The following is a 19,969-nucleotide window of genomic DNA, read 5'->3' on the forward strand; positions in this document are numbered from 1 at the left end:
TTGCAGAGCAGATGTATATGGAGAGGTCTACTCAGATGTAACAGATGCAAAGGGAGCTCAATGTACAAATGAATTTTTAACTTTTATTACATGTGCAGACTGTACACGGGGTAAAGTCACTGCAGACTACAGGGTGTGATAGTTACAGGCTGAGCCCTAGTTCAGATTATGCACCAGGACCTGGAAAGGCAAGACGCAGTAACGTTCCTGTAAGGTGACACACGGACAAAACAATGGACTCTTTATGGTGGTTTTATTTAACTTATACGTAAACCAAAGCCTAACTCCACTCAAGGCATAACAGCCCAGTTAGAACTATAGTTTTTGTATTTCTAGAAGCTGAGATATAGGGCGCTGTTTGGTGGAGTACGTCCAGTCTTCCACATTGTTCCACCTATGACATGTAGGAAACATTACAGCCATGGGCAAAATTCTTTCCCCGAGGCCTCATGCACACGACCATATGTATTTTGCGGTCCGAAAAAACCAGATCCGCAAAAAAAAATAGGGGTGACATCCGTGTGCATTTCGTATTTTGCGGAACATCTGGCCCCTAATAGAACAGTCCTATCCTTGCCTTTAATGCGGACAATAATAGTACATGTTCTTTTTTTTTTTTTTGCAGAACGAAAAATATGGACATACGGAGTACCTTCTGTTTTTTTTTTTTTGCGGACCCATTGAAATGAATGGTTCCGTATACGGTCCGGAAAAGAAAAACAAACAAACAAGGAACGGACACGGAATTAAAATACGTTCAGTGTGCACTGAGGCCTGACTGAAAGTAAGACACCCATTCCCAGGTAAATCATCTCTATGGAGGCAAGAATAAAAGTCAATCGCCCCCCTTTTAAGGACAGTCTTCCTTTAAGAAGAGTCTGATGTAAGTTGGTTTCCTCTCCGCATGGCGCCCTCTGACTCACTTTGTCTGACTCAGACTACATCTTGCTGGAGGAATTCTATCTTCCCACAGTCTGGTGCAAAACTGATTTCTTAAGCGGTATCATTTCCTCTTCTTTTACATGGAAAAGGAAAACTGACTCCAGACACCTGCATCCTGAGAGGTCCGCGGCGCAGACCCCACTGAGGACCCGGGGCACCATCTCCAGAGGCAGATTTATAGATGTGGCAGAGGTTAAATATAGAGAGCAAATGGGCGCTACAGGGACTCTGAACGCCTACAATCCTGCAATAAGACTGACACGTACATACTGCACCCGCCATTGTACAGGTATATGGCTAGTGCACATATAGTCATGCAAACAGTTACAGCTTACGGATGATAAAAATGGTTTATTTCTAGACCCTCCAGTTGCACAGGCCTTCTGCTCTTTTTAGGATCGGATTAGAAAGCAAGAAAAGATTAGCAAATGTCTGCCATTACTAAGAAAGCACTGAATAAAGGGTAACTCTAGGCCCCTCTTGCCACAATTCACTGCAATGTAGCAGAGGACATCACTGTCGAAGCCTAGGTCGTTCGGAGATATCATAGTATACACTAAATATACTGGATACTCACTATTTTAAGCAGTTATACTATACCCGGCACTACTGGGGAAGGAATACATGGTGTCACTGATGAGCAAAGTATCTGCCAGTGTACATGGGCCCCTAGAGTCCCGACTTTTTTTTTATTTATTTTTTTACTACCTTTATGCCATTTGCAAAAAATTACTAATGTCTGTACCATTCTAAGCGGTCGGATTGTAAATTCTGTCAGCTGCTAGGTCCATGGATATCAGATGATACATTTGCCCATTCAAGTGGCCGACACCTTCCCCGCACATGTGGGAATTCCTACTAGTGGCATCCTGCCACTGCCACTTGTGAGGCTGTCACCGGCCAGCTGACTGCTTGCCAAACAAGGCATCAAACTCTTATTCAGAGCCACCCTCAGCCACGTCAACACTTCAATTTGGTGATAACCTCAGTGTCCGTCTGGAATGCGGCAGGGGTAATGTGGTCTGTTACTGCACGCAGGAGCAAAAGAAAAAACACAGAGTCCGCTCTTCAGAAGTCGTGTTGGACAAGACCTCTGTGATACGGTGTCAGACTTTTACTGCTGGAGTTCTTCACATGCAATATCCCTAGTAAGTAGTGGTACCCCAAACTACGGCTCCTGAGCGGTTGCAAAAAAAAAAAAAAAAAAAAACGCGCTCGGCCTAAGGTCTAATGTCCGTTCCTTTCGCGCCACCATGCACTTAAACGGGCCGCAAAAAAAAAAAAAAGGAAATTACTCCATGTGAATTCCGCGTCTCTATGCCTGTTCTGCAAAAAAAATAGAACATGTCCTCTTATTGTCCGCATTACGGACAAGGATAGGACTGTTCTATTAGGGGCCAGCCCTTCTGTTCTGCAAAATGTGGAAGGCACATGGTTGGTATCTGCAAAACACATACGGTTGTGTGCATGTACCCCAACGTGTAATCTAATGTGAATGGCCAGCCTTTGTAGCAGCTGTGAGGCGCAGACTGGCATTGAGGCAGCATGGCATTTACAGAATACAGGCTACTGTTAGAAGGACCCAGGATAATGTGCTGATGCTCACTAAAAGGGATCTGTCCGTATTCTGCAGCCAAAACCAGCACAGATTGCAAAGTTTTATACTTTATTGCATCCTCTCCTAATAGTGATCTGGCCACTACATATAACAACCTGCACATGTGCTGGAAAGAGGCATTATTAAACTGTCAAAGCCGATGACCTGATGGTTTGATATGCCTAAAGCCGCATGCACACAACCGTGGTGTGTTTTGTGGTCCGCAAAACACGGATGGCGTCCGTGCGCGTTCTGCAATTTGCGGAACGGCACGGACAGCCTTTACATATAACTGCCCATTCTTGTCCGCAAAGCGCGGACAAGAATAGGACATGCTATATTTTTTTTGCGGGGCCACGGAACGGAGCAACGGATGTGGACAGCACATGGAGTGCTGTCCTCTTCTTTTGCGGCCCCACTGAAGTGAATGGGTCCGCACCCGAGCCGCAAAAACTGCTGCTCTGATGCGGACCCGAAAAAACGGTCGTCTGCATGAGGCCTAAGGGTACCCTCACATGATTGTGGGGGAAAAAAAACTGTCACACGGTTGTTTTCAGAACCATTGAATTCTATGGGACTATTCATATGGCATTTTTAATGGACAGTGAATAACGGATGTCCAAAAATAGGCAGTGTCGGCCAGATGGACCACACTGGAATCGATGGGCTAGTTTTATTAGCCATTTAGACGCCGTCTAACAGCGGTTAAAATGGGGTAAAAGAGCGGCGTGGAAGGACCTTTCAGGGAGTGACAAGACGTCATTGAGGAGCAGACGGCCACTGCGGACGGCTTGTGGTGAGGGGAGTATTTTTGTCAGCGGTGTGGAGGTTATATATAGTGAGGACTCAACTCAGGTGCATTATATATACTGACAGCACTAGTGGGGGACATTATCTACCGAGGTCACTGTGGGGGCATTCTAAATACTGTGGGCACTATGGGGGCCATTATAGATACTGGGGTAATTATGGTGGTATTACTGATACTAGGTGCAATAAGGGTGCTATTATATGTCCTGAAGACAATATTGAGGGGCATTATTTATCCTGGAGCACTATGGGAGGCATTATACTGTATATACTGAGGACATGGGGGGTGCATTATATATATACTGGAGGTCACTGCAGGGGTTGGGGGTAAAAACAGCCAAAAGAAATCCATCTGTTTTTAATGGGCAGGTTAAACGGCCAGGAAATTAGTGCGCACGTGGATGCAAAATGGCCATGAAAAACTGATTATTTATCTGTTTTTAACAGCCATCGTGTGACTGTACCCTAATTCATGGTCATTAGTGGTCATTGATGGAGGGTCATGTGACTGGTCCCGTCCTTCAGCGACCTCCATTCACTTACACTGCGGTGGGACAGGGTAACTAGCACATGGACAGTCCATAGCGGAGGTCACCGATGGTCACCACTGGTCATCCATCAATGGCCATTTTGTGACTGCAGCGCCAGTAAGTAAGAGTACCTGCTGGTAAACATGAATTTGCTGGGGAGAGGCGATGTGCAGCCACCTCTCCATTCACAGTGGCCGTGGGACAGGGGGTCGGAGGACCCTTTGTTTTGGAGATAGGTGTGGATCCCAGAGTCAATACCTGCATATATCAGACATTTATGGCATATAATTAGCCTTTCCCACCTCACCTTTGCTGTATTACAGGATTTATCATATTTCAAGAAGTGACACCAATAATTGTAATATACTAAGGCTACTGTACTTTCACACTTGCGGCAGAGTGATCTGGCAAGCAGTTCCGTTGCTGGAACTGCCTGCCGTATCCGGCAAAACGTATGCCAACTGATGGCATTTGTAAGACTGATCAGGATCCTGATCAGTCTTAAAAATGCCTGATCAGTCAGAAAAATGCATTGTAATACCGGATTCCGTCTTTCCGGTGTCATCCGACAAAACTGATCCAGCATTTATTTTTTTCGGTCTGCGCAGGAAGGACGGATCCGGCATTTTGAATGTGGCATTCAGGCAAGTGTTCCGTTTTTTTTACCGGAGATAAAACTTAGCATGCTGCGGTTTTATCTTTTGTCTGATCAGTCAAAATGACTGAACTGAAGACATCCTGATGCATCCTGAACGGATTACTCTCCATTCAGAATGCATGGGGATAATACCTGATCAGTTCTTATACAGGCATTGAGCCCTTTTGACAGAACTCTATGCCGGAAAAGAAAAACGCAAGTGTGAAAGTACCCTAAGGAATTGTTGCCTAAGAAATTCCCTAATATATAACTGTCAGATGAAATGCACTGAAGTAAGAACAGCCTGCAGCACTGCGTGTCGTAATGTACGGAACACTCGGATCTTTACATAGAAACCACACAGTGTTTACTTAGGGATAAGACGAGATGGGTATAAAAGCCTAAAAGGTGTATTAATAAAAACAAACACAATGCTGAGGGTAAAGGCGTTCATGGCTGCTCTGCGGTCTGTGCTTCAGGACTAAGTTTAGATGTCGCAGCTCCAGTTATGGGAGGATTTGCTCATATTTTTAGTGCCCGTTCACACAGCGGAAAATGACCATTAGTACAACGTGCATTTGGCACAGATTCTGTGGCAGAAATCCCAAGCCCCCATTCCCCCAATCAGATTTCTGACGCAGATTTGTAATTATCCAACTTGTAGATCGGCTCCATTTAACGGGGTCATTTGATGCCTTCTAACCAGTTAAGCTGTACCCGTTTTTGTTTTGCAATTAAAGGGGATACCTATTATATTGGTGAGGATCCTACCAGTTGGACCCCCACTGATCACAAGACCTTGTACCCTTCAGAGCCTGGAATGGAACAGCAGGTCCGGCGTGTGCACTGCCACTGCATAGATGTCTATGCAAGGTTCTTAAAGGGGTTATGCCATGATTGATGTAAAAAATTAAAATCAGACATCCTATAGCACATGACAATACCTTTCTAACAAAGCTAGAGCCAGCCCTGTACCTCACATGGGTCCATAGATCTCCCCATTCACTGCTCCAATTGCTCTGCTAGATTATCTTCAGCCGGGCAGCTGAGGGGGCGAGTCCTTTCTGCTGCAGCTCTCTCCTTGTAACTGCCACAGCTTCTAACAGAACATATGGTTGGTGGCAGTTGAAGATTTAAACTGAGCAGGTGCGACCAGGCTCAGTGAAGGCGGACAAAAATTTATTTTAAATAAGGAAAAGAACAAACAGCAGGAGACGCTATACAAAAACATTTTTATGAATAGCTCACTGGCTATACTAACTTTTAAATTACATGCAATTACAAACGTATTCAGATTGAGGCAACCCCTTTAAATGGCCGAGCACTTACTCGACTATCTCAGGACCTCCCATAGATATGAATGGAGTGGCAGCATGCATGCCCAACAAAATACCATATATACAAACATTTTTGCCTTCTGTACGCCTGGCACACGTTTTATAAATGACCCCCATGGATTTTGGCCTGTGATTTGACAGGAGACAGATATTCCCATGTCACCAATAGTAAATTGTGCAGAAAGTGAGGAATTCTTAAACTTTTCACTTCTTGAGACAGTTTTGTTTCAAACACAACAGGAAAGTTGCATTCAGTATACAAGTGGTAGTAAATCCGAATTATTTCCTCGCACAGAAGTTCTGTAACACATTAGTAAAATTAGAGACTGGAGATAGAGGTATCACTAGTTCTGTCAGTGACTGTCAGCGGCATAGGAAATGTTCCAGAGCACTATGTCCGCTCTTATGAGAGCCATACAGATGGCTGCACACTGGGCTAGGTCATTATGGTCAATGTTCAGGAGAATTCTGACATGTGTCTGTACACCTAACTTAACGTAGATGCAAGGAAAAGCTTCTGCATATACCTTAACGTTTCTATAGGCAGTCACCAGTTGGAGACCAACCGAGTGTACTTTTTGCCTCTGTCCAGCTAGTCTGTCAGCAGTTTCAACCATGCTAAATTGCTGATAGCACTAGTTAGGAATTGGGGGTGCAGTGCAAACGTGCCATCTGTGGAGCTTTTGTCATCAGGAGGAGTGTGAATATGAAGTTTTATTCTGCCAGACTCTTCTCCTGCAAGTTCCTGGGATGAAGCTTCACCCTGAAATGCCTTTTCACAGCCTTTCCCCTTTCTCTAAATGGTGGCTGTAGTTGTCTCCTGATTGGATGCTGCAGCTGTCACTCAGAGCAGAGGGGAGGGGCTGTTAAAACATATCCATACAGCAAGCACTTCACAATGAATCTCCGTTCTGGGCACTTGACAGAGCACAACCTGGCAGAATAAAACTGCATATTCACACTGCTCCTGATGAGAAAAGCTCCAAAAATGTTTGTACTGCTCCCCCCAGCCTCTACCTAGTGCTATCAGCAGTTCTGCATGGTCAAAACTGCTGACAGACTCGCTTTAAGGCCTTGGCCACATAGACACTTTTTGCAGCACCATGGATTGATTTGAAATGGTATGCCTATCATCGGATGATCCCCTTCCCAACGTCCTTCTGTCCGCATGCAGCAGCAGGTGATTGGAACTATGGAAACATCCAAGTGGGCTATGCTACATGGCTTCCTTAGCTCCCATACAAGTAAATAGGAAACAGTGTCAGAAAGCTATCTACACTGTTTCCAATAGTCTCCGAATCCAGACCACAGGAGGTAGGCAGGGGGCAGACTGGGAACTTAAAGTGGCCCTGGAAAAAAAAATTAAAAAAGTGTTGGCAGGTCCAAATTGACAGAAGATAGTACAATATTAGTAGGCAGGGCCAGGAATACCATCGTACACAAAATACAACTCCAGCAGAACCAAATACTACAGTGCAGCACAAAATACCACTGACCTTGCTTCAATAATCAACTGAATCATGGTCCGGAGGACGGCAATGCAGTTGAATTCCAGAGGGCACCTGTGGCATCCGGCCAGGTCCATAAGTACCTGATGCTCCTAGAGCAGGCATGCTCAACCTGCAGCCCTCCAGCTGTTGTAAAACTACAACCCCCACAATGCCCTGCTGTAGACTGATAGCTGTAGGCTGTTTGGGCATGTTGGGAGTTGTAGTTTTGCAACAGCTGGAGGGCCGCAGGTTGAGCATGCCTGTCCTAGAGTAATTAATGCTCAGATCATCAGATTGTTTTGTGCCTTACTGGTGGCTGTGAAGAAGGCTTAGGCGGACCCCTGGGCATCGGCCCACTGGGAAATTTCCCTGTAGGGTCCATGGTCTTTGGAGGTAGGGGACCATACTGTGATGAGAAGACCCCGTTATGTGTTGGTCCCATGTTCATATGTGCCCGCATTGCTGACAGAAATTATGTTTTATTACCGTATATGCAATGGGGTCATCGCCGTTACACCTAGAGGCTCTGCTCTCTGTGCAACTGTTGCGCCCTCTGTACTTTGATTAACAGGGCCATTAAGGTATGATGATGTTTACACTGCCTGGTCCTGTCAATCAGAGGGCGCGGCAGTTGCAGAGAGAGCAGAGCCTCTAGGTGTAATGACAATGCCCCCGTTGCTCCTAGAGGCTCATTTGCATATAATAAAACATAATGTCAGCAATGCGGACACATATGAACATGGGACCAACACAGATGCCTTCAGCTGCCAAGGGCACATGTAACAGGTCAGCCAGTGTCATAGGTACAAAACTGCTGATAGACGTCCTTTAGAAGAGCAATTCCACGTGGACTGGAAAATTCTCATGTTTACGGATGCATATATCTTCCCATAGGGGGCAGCAATATAGCGGCTAGTGCTGGTTTAGTAAATATGTACCACTCAGAGGGGGCTCGAAACGTGACAACCCATTTCGAAACCAAAACATTCAGCCTTGTTGTCACTTCCCTTCCCCTCTCTGCTTTGGGCAGATCATACAAAATGTATTACTCAGCGGGGAACATGAATGGGTGCATTCTTATGAAAAGCAACTCTATGCTAATCAATCTAAAAACGGTTCCTGCATCATTAGATTACATACAAAGCAAAAAAAGTATTAAAATAAAAATGGTCATTCACAGCAGGAAACCAATTTTCATTTATAATTTCTCTTTAAAATTCACAACTGCCTTCATATCAAAGTCACATCATTAACCCCTGGGTATGAATGTACCTATAATGTAAGTTAAGGGAAACAACAAGTGCACATTGACAAGTTCAGGTTTGAATCTGCAGTTCCCCATTTATATTCAAAGACGTTCTAAAAAAATAAAATATATATCAAAAGTAATTTTTTATATATACTTTTTTTTCACTGTATTTCCTGTGCAGAGCTGTAAGGGTTGCAATCACTCTCCATAAGAATACCGGCTCCACATCTATCTTGCGCCCGACACTTACTCCTGTCATCTGTTTCTCTACCATCACTGCAGGGGAAGTCATGTGCATTGCTGCTGACTAGGCACTGCCTGTCGTCTATGAATGGGGTGCAGACTACATGGAACTGCCTGAATGGGAAGCCACTGGGAAGAAGAATACCATCGGCTGATGACAGATCAGGAAATTGTTATTCATGCAATTCCCTTCCACGTTAGTGTAGGCTCATCAGACAATCAACCTACACTGCCAAGAACCTGGATGACTGCGCATCCTTGTAACATGACAGACCTACCTGTCACACAAGGTGAGGTGTGACTTGGCCCCGTCACAAGTTTCTGATGTTGCAAACAAACGTGAAGCATTGGGAAATGGCGCTTTTATGTGTAAACCTTTGCAACAGGAGCGGTTACATAGAAGAAGGTGTCATGTCTGATTATAGAGTCTGTACCTAGAGGGCCTGAGAAAGGCTGACTGTGTCCGAGATGCCTATGTAGGACATATGTCAGCACGTCCTATAAAACTATGTCCCATAATTCACAGGGAGAATGTGGTCACAACAGTAATAAATGCTCCGAGGGTGTGTGTTATATACTGCGTTTTTTTTTCACGCAGCCCTGGCCCCATAGAAGTGAATGGGGCTTCAGTGAAAAACGCATTGCATCCAGAAGCAAGTGCGAATGCAATGCGTTTTTCACTGATGGTTGCTAAGAGATGTTGTTTGTAAACCTTCAGTTTTTTATCACGCGCGTGAAAAACGCATTGCACCCGCGCAGAAAAAAACTGAACAACTGAACGCAATCACAGACAAAACTGACTGAAGTTGCTTGCAAAATGGTGCAAGTTTCACTGAACACATCCAGACCGTATTCCGTCACGCTCGTGTGAAAGAGGCCTTACACATTTTGTTATGGTGGTCCTTGTGCTAATAAAAATATAATCAAAATAATTTTTAAAAAAATTAAAAATTAATCATATTTTCCCTCCATCATTCTACCCCATAATGAAAAAATTAAGTTTTAATATATGCAAATGAGCCTATAGGAGCAACAGGGTCGTTGCCGTTACACCTAGAGGCTCAGATCTCTCTGCAACTGCCACGTCCTCTGATGCCACTAGGTTTACACCTGGATTTGCTGATTTTCTGCAGATCCTCTTAAGCTCTGTCAGGTGGAATGCTGCAGTGATGGTTGACCTTCGGGAAGTTTCTCCATCTGCACACAGGATCTTTGGAGATCGGTCAGAGTGACCATTGGTTCTTGGTCACCTCTCTTACTAAGGCCCTTTTCCCTAGATTACTTAGTTTGGTGAGGCTGCCAGCTCTAGGAAGAGTTCTGGTTGTTCCAAACTTCCTCCATGTAAGAATTATGGAGACCACTGAGCACTTGGGAACTTTCAGTGCAGTAGAATTTTTTTTTACCCTTCTCCAGATCTGTGCCTCCATACGATCCTGTCTCTGAGCTCTACAGGCAGTCCTTTCCTCCTCATGGCTTGGTTTTTGCTCCGATATAAGATCGCACAGCTGACAATGTATATAGACAGGGCTGTGTCTTTCCAAATCATCTCCAATGAACTGCACTTACCATAGGCTGACTCTAATCAAGGTGTAGAAACATCTCAAGGATGATCAAGAGAAACGGGAGGCCCCAGAGCTAAATGTCAAGTGTCATCGTAGCAAAGGCTCGGAAGACTCATGTCGATGTGACATTTTAGTTTCTCCCTTTTAATTTGTTTTCACTTTCTCATTAGGAAGTATTAAGTGCAGACTGAAGGGGAAAACGTAATTATTTTTTATATTAGCAGAAAACGTCAACATAACAAAGTTAAAGTTAAAAGTTAAAGGGTCTGAAGACTTTCTGAATGACATGTATATCTTTTTGGGGATTCTCATAGTTGCTGCAGAACATGATGGCAATTTGAAACAATCGTTGCAAAAAAACACATGAGAGGCACTTATCCGTGCAATATTTAACCATTTTTGTCAAGAAGTACACATTATAGACCCTCAAAAGTGTTCAAGTCCACCCCGAGATAGGTCCGTTTTATCACAATTGAAGATACAGGTGGCCGTAAATATGTACATTGTAGGAGTTGGGGTTCATCAGAGCGCATGCTGCTTTTTGTTAACGTACAGAGGGGCCCCACCACAATGAGATCCATACACCCTCATAGGGGTCAGCTGTAATCCGCACGGAAATCCGTCAGCGAGTGTTTAATCCCTCTGTAGCACCACGAAGCGTTACAATAAATGGGCCATCTATGTAATGTCAAGGAGCCTTCCATCTAGGGGTGGCAGACACATCATATAGGACCTTGCTGTAGGACATGCACATTGCAGGTGATATTTACCCAATCCTATTCAGATTCCAGCTGAACGAGCTCCAGCTTTGTAGTGACAGCACCAGTCATCCACACACAGGAACATTTTAGGAAACAATCACATAGAGCAGGACGGGCTTTTGCAGGTGCATTAACAAAGCAGCTTGGGCCGCATAGCTGCACATGGTCAAAAGCACACAGGACAATAGCACCAAGTCTAAGAGGCCTGTATGGGAACCATAATAACGAAGGGCTGCACTACGGATCATGACTTCAGCAATTCAACTCCACATTCTCTAGACGTAATACAGTCACATTTTAGGGCCCATATTATTGCCACAACACCCAGACCCCCGGCAAAACATGACCTGATCCATAAGGGAAACTTCAGGAGTAGTGTTGAGCGAAGCGAGCTTCGGATGCTTCATCAGAAGTCGCTTCGTTCAAAATGTCGGAATAATACGACGAGATTCGTCTCTGTACATTATTAGAATGTATGGGCTCAGAGGAGCTGAAGTTAGTTACTCATGTAGTCGCGTGTGACTTCGTTCAATAACTTCAGTAGTTTATTTATAAATTGAAAGACCACTTGAAGAGTCCGACTAGAACCTCAGACCTGAAGCAGAGTTTGGTTTCAAGTTTTAAAGTGGTTTTGCACTTTAAAAAATCAACTACCGAAGTCACGAGCGACTTTGTGAATAACTAAGGAGCCCATACATTCTAATACTGAAGGGAGACGAACCTCCGTACAGTATTATTCCAAAGTTTTGAACGAAGAGACGTCGGATGAAGTATCCGAAGCTCGCTTTGCTCAACACTAATCAGGAGCAATATGGCTTTACGTAATAGACATGATTCAGTACTAGTCACACAGTATGTGGAGGAGACAACTGTTCCTCTGTGATCCAGACAGCTGCTCTCCATTAGAGGTCAGGTAGAAATGTATACAATTCTATACGTGAACAGAAATCTAAAGAGAACCATTTTCTGTTCCCATATATTTCATGTACGGATATCCCTTATGGCATGGATCGGCAACCTCCGGCAATGCAGATGTGGTGAAACTACAACTCCCAGCATGCACATTTGTTTGGCTGCTCTCAGAGAAGTGAATGGAGCATGCTGGGAGTTAGGCCCCTTTCACACGAGCGGGTATTCCGAAATGGTGCAATGCGTGATGCGAACGCATTGTGCCCGCACGTAATCCGGACCCGTTCATTTTCAATGGGGCAGTGTACATGTGCGTTGGTTTTCACGCATCACTTGTGCATTGCGTGAAAATCGCAGCATGTTCTACATTCTGGCCCCACAGAAGTGAATGGAGCTGCGTGAAAATCGTGTTCACGGATGGTTGCTAAGAGATGTTGTTTGTATACCTTCAGTTTTTTATCACGCATGTGCAAAACACATTAAATCGCATTGCACCAGCGTGATAAAAACTGAACAACTGAATGCGATCGCAGACAAAACTGAATGACTGTTTGCGAAATCGCGTATTTTTCACTGAACGCATTTGCAACGCATCTGGCCCTAATCCGCACACGCTCGTCTGCAAGGGCCCTATAGTTTCACAACAGCTGAAGTGGCGGGGTCAGTAACAATCCCCCTCTTATGGTATATCCGTTCTTCAGTTAGGATTGTGCTTTGTATCCGGGTCGATATTTCCAGTCAGCCTGAGCCGTTTTCATCTACGTGACCTCTAGGTGAAAACGCCTGAGAGACAAAATATTGGAGCATGGACATTCAAAGAGTTGCAAAACTGGGTCTTCTGACATTTTTAACGTTTTTTTTTTTAAGACACTTCCTGTGACTTTATTTAAGCCAAAAACTGGTGTAAAGAGGTTAGTAAATTACCCCCAAAATGGGTATTTTGGTGCAGAAAATCTGCATGAACTTTACTGTCATGCGCATGTATCCTCATACATCTCAAAGTTGTTGTTTTTTCCCCTGCAGCAGGCATGAATTTCGGCAAGCCCCTTTTGAATGAATAAGGCTACATGCACACAACCGTCGTGTATTTTGCGGTCCGCAAATCGTGGATCCGCAAAACACAGATGGCGTCCGTGTGCGTTCCGCAATTTGCAGAACGGCACAGACAGCCTTTAATATAACTGTCTATTCTTGTCCGCAAAGCGCGGACAAGAATAGGACAGGTTTTCTTTTTTTGCGGACCACGGAGCGGAGCAACGGATGCGGACAGCACATGGAGTGCTGTCCGCATCTTTTGCGGCCCCATTGAAGTGAATGAGTCCGCATCCGAGCTGCCAAAACTACGGCTCGGAGGCGGACCAAAACAACGGCCGCGTGCATGAGGCCTAAGGCAGTCGCAGAAACTTCAGTGAGAAATCTGCCGCATGTGAATTCACTCTTATTCACAGGGTAAAGGGTTAAACTCGAGGCGTGAGACAATAATGATGTCAACCTCTCAGATGAACCTCATGATAATGAAGTGCGTTTCACCACAGTTCAATTACCCCCAGGCCAATTATTGTTATTTTATGGATTACTGGTTAATTCAAGCCTTTGCCTGCACAGTGATGCATCAGCTGGGATATACATTCCATAGTTGTGAGCGAGCGAAACACGGCATTCACTACGCATGAGGCCAAGAGCTCCACGCAATGACCGAAAATCTGAAAGGTACTCCAATCACAGCCACATACGACCTACGGTATACACGTTCTGGCGACATACTATAAAGCCCATGCGGTGGACTAGGTAATAACACTGGGAAATACTAACGACCAGGACAACTTCTGGTATCACGTCGTCAAAATTACCAGTGATCAGAGGCGTGCGATCTAGGAATTCAAATTATAGGCTATGGCGCACCAGCGATTGCAAGTATTTAATGAGATCACAAGCACAGATTTCTGAATCATTTCAATATCATGCAACTATCCATCTAACAAAGGTCCATAACGCAATTCTAGGACGGAATGCCTTTAGAGGCATTCCGTTATTCATTCTGTCATAATTGTAGTCTATGGCCTGCAAAACAGATCCGTCCCGTTTCAGTTATGCAGCCCATAGACTTATATTATGACAGAACGAATAACGGAATGCCTCTAAAGGCATTCCGTCCTAGAATTGCGTTATGGTCCGTAGTAACGGAATCCATAACGCAATTCTGCTTTTACCACCAAACGAAGGGTCAACTAATTTTATAACATGAAATTCGCTCATCTCAAGCAGTGATGGTCAGTTCGCAGTGTTCGCCAGCGAACACATGCGGGCTGCCATCTTTAGTAAGGTAGACTCACCCGTCCGAGTGAGTCTACAGCCCGATGAAGGCCCCCGGTGATCGCATTTGATTTCAGACCGGCTTCTGGCATAGGTAAGGGCTTACCTGTGCATCGCCGGACGGGTGAGTCTACCTTACTAAAGATGGCAGCCCGCATGTGTTCACTGGCAAACACTGCAAACTGACCATCACTGATCTCAAGTCTTCAACATTTGCGAAACTACAACTCCCAGCATGCTCTGACAGCTTCAAGGAACAAGTGTATGGCTTGTAAGAACTACAAACGTCAGTAAAATCACGTCAAAATTCTGCGTTCCATTTTCCAGCTGATGTAGAACTACAAATCCCATTGTTTCTTACTAACCAAAACACTGGGATAACTAATCACACAGCAGCAGATGAGCGACCAAACTAGGTCCACTGCTTACACCAACTTCACACTTCAGTGTTTGGTCAGTGATTTCCATCAGTGATTCTGAGTCAAAACAGGATAGAGGATAACTAATGGGCTAGGACATGTATCACATGACTTCCTGTAGAAGAAAAGTAGAGCAACATTTATCAATATGGAAGTTCAGGAGTCCAGCACTTGGCCACTTCCAAAACCTCCATAGAGATGAATGGAATGACAGTTTGTATGCAGTGGGGGTCATTTACTAAGACTGGCTTTTTACAGCGGTCTTTTCCCCCTGCATTTTAGGATTCTGACAATTTATGACGGGGTGTGTACCTAGCCATAAATTAGGAGAATCCAAGGCCGTCTGTGCACCTGGAGAGAAAAACGACACCGGCTCCTGGCTGCAGTAGTTTTTCACCAACATTTATACCTGTTTCCAGGCGTAAATGTTAGCACATTTGCCGGGGCTAGAGTCACCCCAACTGCCGTATTGTCAAATAAAATGGATTTCCAACTTTTTTTTACCTCTAAAATAGTCACAAGTCCCTTAATAAATGGCCGCCAGTGGCCAAAAAGATTGCAGTATCGCAAAGCTACTTTGCAATCTAATAACCGTAAATGTGGTCATTATGTGACTTGCAAGTTGCCAAAAATCCATCTGAATACAATGAAGCAGCAAAATAAAATCCACCATAGAGAGTGTACATAGGGCTGGTCAGGATGCCCCAGGGGATTGTTACACTACCTGATACAAGACCTTCTAAACCTGCAACAGGCAAGAAGCGGGATGGAACAATAGAAGAAATAAATGAAGAATAAACTACTAAATAGTAAACTGACCCCATACACAGCACAAGGATATATACCGTCACACATGAACAGTTACACAGTAACGTGATAGCAGTGGTAACACAGGACACACATGTCAGCCCCATACAGAAGTAGCAATCAATGGACACATATGTCAGCGCCCTACAGAAGTAGCATTGAAGGCATAGCATCAGGAAGATCATTACCTGCCAGCAGGCAGAGGGGCAGTAGGACCCAGAATAAAGCTCCACACAGGACCTGTAGCTCCATGTCCACACTCCAGGCAGTGAGTCCCACGTGGAGGACCTGTGCAGGGAAGCCTGGGGCTGCTGTCAGGCCATGTGTCCCTCAGGACCAAGTCATCATCCACCGACTGGTGGCACTTGTCCTCACTGAGAGAGAGGGGAGGTCAGCTGCATGACACCTCCAGGACAGCACCACCACCTCCTCCTCCTCCAGGTCTTGAGATCTGATGAGGATCCTTCAAGCAGTTGTGCAACTTGTGAGTCTTGCCCTGGTCACTCCCCCAGGTTATTCAGCATGAGCTCAGCAGCATGGGGGCTCCCCCTCTCCTCCTAACAACTCCCCACAGGTCTCACTCACTGCCTTTACACAGGACAAGTCTCCTCCCTTAGCATTTCCTACCTAAACTCTCCCCTACTTCCTTCCAAATAAAGCCTCTGGCAACACCCACATAACAGTCCCAGCCCTGCAGGGTGAGGGGTGCAGGGGGCACTGCCCTGCTGCTGCTGCTCCTGCGCACAGGATCCCCCCCAGTGCCAGGACACAGGCTCTGCCCCACTCCCCACCCTCTGCTCTCATCACACACAGTTTGGAATTACCAGTCTGCTGCCAGCTTGTGCTTTACATTGGCTGAGGGCTAGGAGTGGGGTCTGCTGACACTCACACACCAAAGGGGCATCCCACTGATTGGCATCTTCTGTCTTCAGTGTGGTCCCTGATGGAAGAAATGCCTCTGTGCCACCTGCTGTGCTTTCTCTGCCTCCCCAAGTCCAGTCTCTATTGCAGGTATTAGACTGAGTGAATGCCCTGGCATGCAGTGTCCCAAGCTGTGTGTGCCAGTGTCGCCAGGATACCTGGCTTCTAGCTGAGTCCTTGCCCCTTGATGTCACTAGCTGTGTGCAGCTCTTGGCTCCAGCAAGGCTGTTTTTTTTTTTTCTCTTTCACTTTTTTTTCATCATTTCATGCCCCCCAAAAATGCTAAAATGTTGTCCAGCAGCGCCCTCTAGCGTCCATCCATGTGAATGTCAGGCCTGCTGCTATAGGACAGTGCGGTGTGTTCAGTGATGATAACAATATCTAGTGCAGCCACAGTGCACTTCACTCTTCCAATGTCAGGTAATAAAAGGCAACTGTGTAACTACTACGCCCCTGTACTGGCGGTTTTCTCAACTTTATGTGGGCGTTTGTGTCTTCGCACCTGCGTATTTTGCTAAAAAGCACCAAATCTGTGCTGAATAGGAAAAACACAGGACACACATGCATTTTCATTTTTTTTGCTCCTGGCATTTTTGGTCATTAGGTGTGTCTTGTCTTAATGGCTTCTTTTTAAAAACACAACGTGCTCCAATTTTTACATCATCTTCTCTATAGGGGGAAAAATGTTATGATGAGAGCTCGCCTGTTTCTGGCCATAAACTTAGACAGAAGTATTTTATTCGTCTTTCTTTTGCCGAGTATTTATTAAGTCGCCCAGCGGTTAATGAATTACACTAAGGCATCCTGCACACGACAGTTGTTTTGGTCCGCATCCGAGCTGCAGTTTTTGCGGCTTGGATGAGGTCCCAATTACTTCAACAGGGCGCAAAAGATGTGGACAGCACTTTGTGTACTGTCTGCATCCGTTGCTCCGTTCCGTGGTCCGCAAAAAAAATATAACCTGTCCTATTCTTGTCCGTTTTGCGGACAAGAATAGGCAGTTATATCAATGTCTGTGCCGTTCCGCAAATAGCGGAACACACACGGACGCCATCCGTGTTTTGCGGATCGCAAAACACACAACGGTCGTGTGCATGAGGCCTAAGACAGCTGCTCCCTAATAGAACAGTCCTATCCTTGTCCGGATAATGCAAACATATAAGAATGTCTAAGGGCTCATGCACACGAACGTATATTCTTTCCGCTTCCGTTCCATTTTTTTGCAGACTGTATGCGTAACCAATCACTTGAATGGGTCCGCAAAAACAACGCAAAAAATCTGCAAAAAAACGTTTCCGTATTGCCGTTTCGCAAAAAAGTAGTCCATGTCCTATTATTGTCTGCAAATCATGGTCCGAGGCCCCATTCAAGTCAATGGGTCCGCAAAAAATGCGGAACGTACACGGAGCACATCTGTATTTTGCGGATCCATACTGTAGAAATGCTATGCCCAGCCCATATTGCTTATGTGTTTGGTGATTAATAAGTTACTGTTTCCGTTTCCGATCTGCAAAAAACGGATATGTTTTGTGGAATAACGGAACGGAAGAGGACTTAAATCAGAGGGAAAAAAAACTCAGATATGGATCAATGGATCCGTAAAAAAAACAGACCGCAAAACAACAACGGTCATGTGCATGAGCCCTAAAACAGCATTTTTTTCGATTAAAAACAGGCACAAACACTTTAGTAAGGCCCCTTTCACACGAGCGAGTTTTCCGCGTGGGTGCAATGCGTGACGTGAACACATAGCACCCGCACTGAATCCTTACCCATTCATTTCAATGGGTCTGTGCACATAAGCGTAGTTTTTCACGCATCAGTTCTGCGTTGCATGAGAATCGCAGCATGTTCTATATCTGGGATGCCCAACCTGCGGCCCTCCAGCTGTTGCAAAAGTACAACTCCCAGCATGCCCAGACAGCCTACAGCAGGATATGGTGGGAGTTGTAGTTTTACAACAGTTGGAGGGCCGCAGGTTGGGCATCACTGTTCTATATTCTGCGTTTTTCACGCAGCCCTGACCCCATAGAAGTATATGGGACGGGGGAAAAAACACATTGCATCCAGAAGAAAGTGCGGGTGCGATGCGTTTTTCACTGATGGTTGCTAGGAGATGTTGTTTGTAAACCTTCAGTTTTTTTTTCATGCGAGTGAAAAACACATCAAAACGCATTGCACCCACACGGAAAAACTGACCAACTAAACGCAATCGCAGACCAAACTGACTGAACTTGCTTGCAAAATGGTGCGAGTTTCACTGAACGCATCCTGAATGCATCTGGAGCCGATCTGTATAGTTCAAGTGAAAGGTTCCTAAATGTGCCCCAATGTGAGCATGTAAGCAGCATTTTGGGCTAAATGCACATGATCAGGATTGCGTGTGGAAAATCCGCGCCGTAGGTCGTGTATATTCTATGAGAATTTGAAATTTTGCACATTGTCACATTTGTGGAAATTTACCTGCATTGCGTATTTTGATATTCGCAGCCTGTCAATTATGTTTGCGGTTTTAAGCCCCTTGCAGACGAGCGTGTGCGGATTGGGTCCGGATGCTTTGCGAATGTGTTCAGTGAAAAATGCGCGGTTCCGCAAAGTCCATTTTTTCAGCATTTAGTTGTTTAGTTTTTGCACGGGTGAAATGCAATTTAATGCGTTTTGCACGCGCGTGATAAAAAACTGAAGGTATACAAACAACGTCTCTTAGCAACCGTCCGTCAAAAACGCATCGCATTCGCACTTGCTTGCAGATGCGATGCGATTTTCATGCAGCTCCATTTACTTCTATGGGGCCAGGGTTGCGTGAAAAATCGCAGAATATTATTATTATTTATTATTAAAGCGCCATTCATCTCATGGCGCTGTACATATGATAAGGGGTGCACATACATAATACAGACAATTGCACTAAGCATGAACAAGACAAGTTACAAACTGGTACAGAAGGAGAGAGGGCCCTGCCCGTGAGGGCTTACAATCTACATGGTATGGGAGAAGGACACAGTAGGTGCGGGTGAAGTTGGTCATGGCGATATAGAGGCAGCAGGGTCACTGGTTGTAGGCTTGTCTGAAGAGGTGGGTTTTCAGGTTTCCACTGTAGGTGAGAGTCTGATATGTTGGGGTAGCGAGTTCCAGAGTGTGGGGGATGCATGGGAGAAATCTAGGAGGCGATTGTTGGAAGAGGTGATAAGAGGAGAGGAGAGAAGGAGGTCTTCTGAGGATCGGAGATTACGTGTGGGGATGTATCGGGAAAGTAGCTCAGAGATGTAGGGAGGGGACAGGTAGTGGACGGCCTTGTATGTATTTTTTAGTATATTGAACTGAATTCGTTGGGCAATGGGGAGCCAGTGAAGGGATTGGCAAAGGGGAGAGGCAGAGGAGTAACAGGGTGAGAGGTGGATTAGTCAGGCAGCAGAGTTGAGGATAGATTGGAGGGGTGCGA

At 45.2% G+C, this 19,969-nt stretch overlaps 1 protein-coding gene across 2 annotated transcripts in view; it reads right to left on the minus strand.

The window, feature by feature from the left end:
- Positions 1-16,679, minus strand: part of PIEZO1 (piezo type mechanosensitive ion channel component 1) — a 184,309-nt gene extending 167,630 nt beyond the window's left edge. The window contains exon 1 of one of the 2 annotated variants that reach the window (XM_044270505.1): positions 15,795-16,679. In XM_044270505.1, the coding sequence (XP_044126440.1) occupies positions 15,795-15,858 (64 nt within the window). In that variant the 5' untranslated portion in view covers positions 15,859-16,679. The remainder of the gene's footprint in view (positions 1-15,794) is intronic. The other variant, XM_044270506.1, reaches the window with a different exon arrangement.
- Positions 16,680-19,969: the final 3,290 nt, after the last annotated feature.

The sequence above is a fragment of the Bufo gargarizans genome, chromosome 10 (genome assembly GCF_014858855.1).
Source record: "Bufo gargarizans isolate SCDJY-AF-19 chromosome 10, ASM1485885v1, whole genome shotgun sequence".
NCBI lineage: Eukaryota > Metazoa > Chordata > Amphibia > Anura > Bufonidae > Bufo > Bufo gargarizans.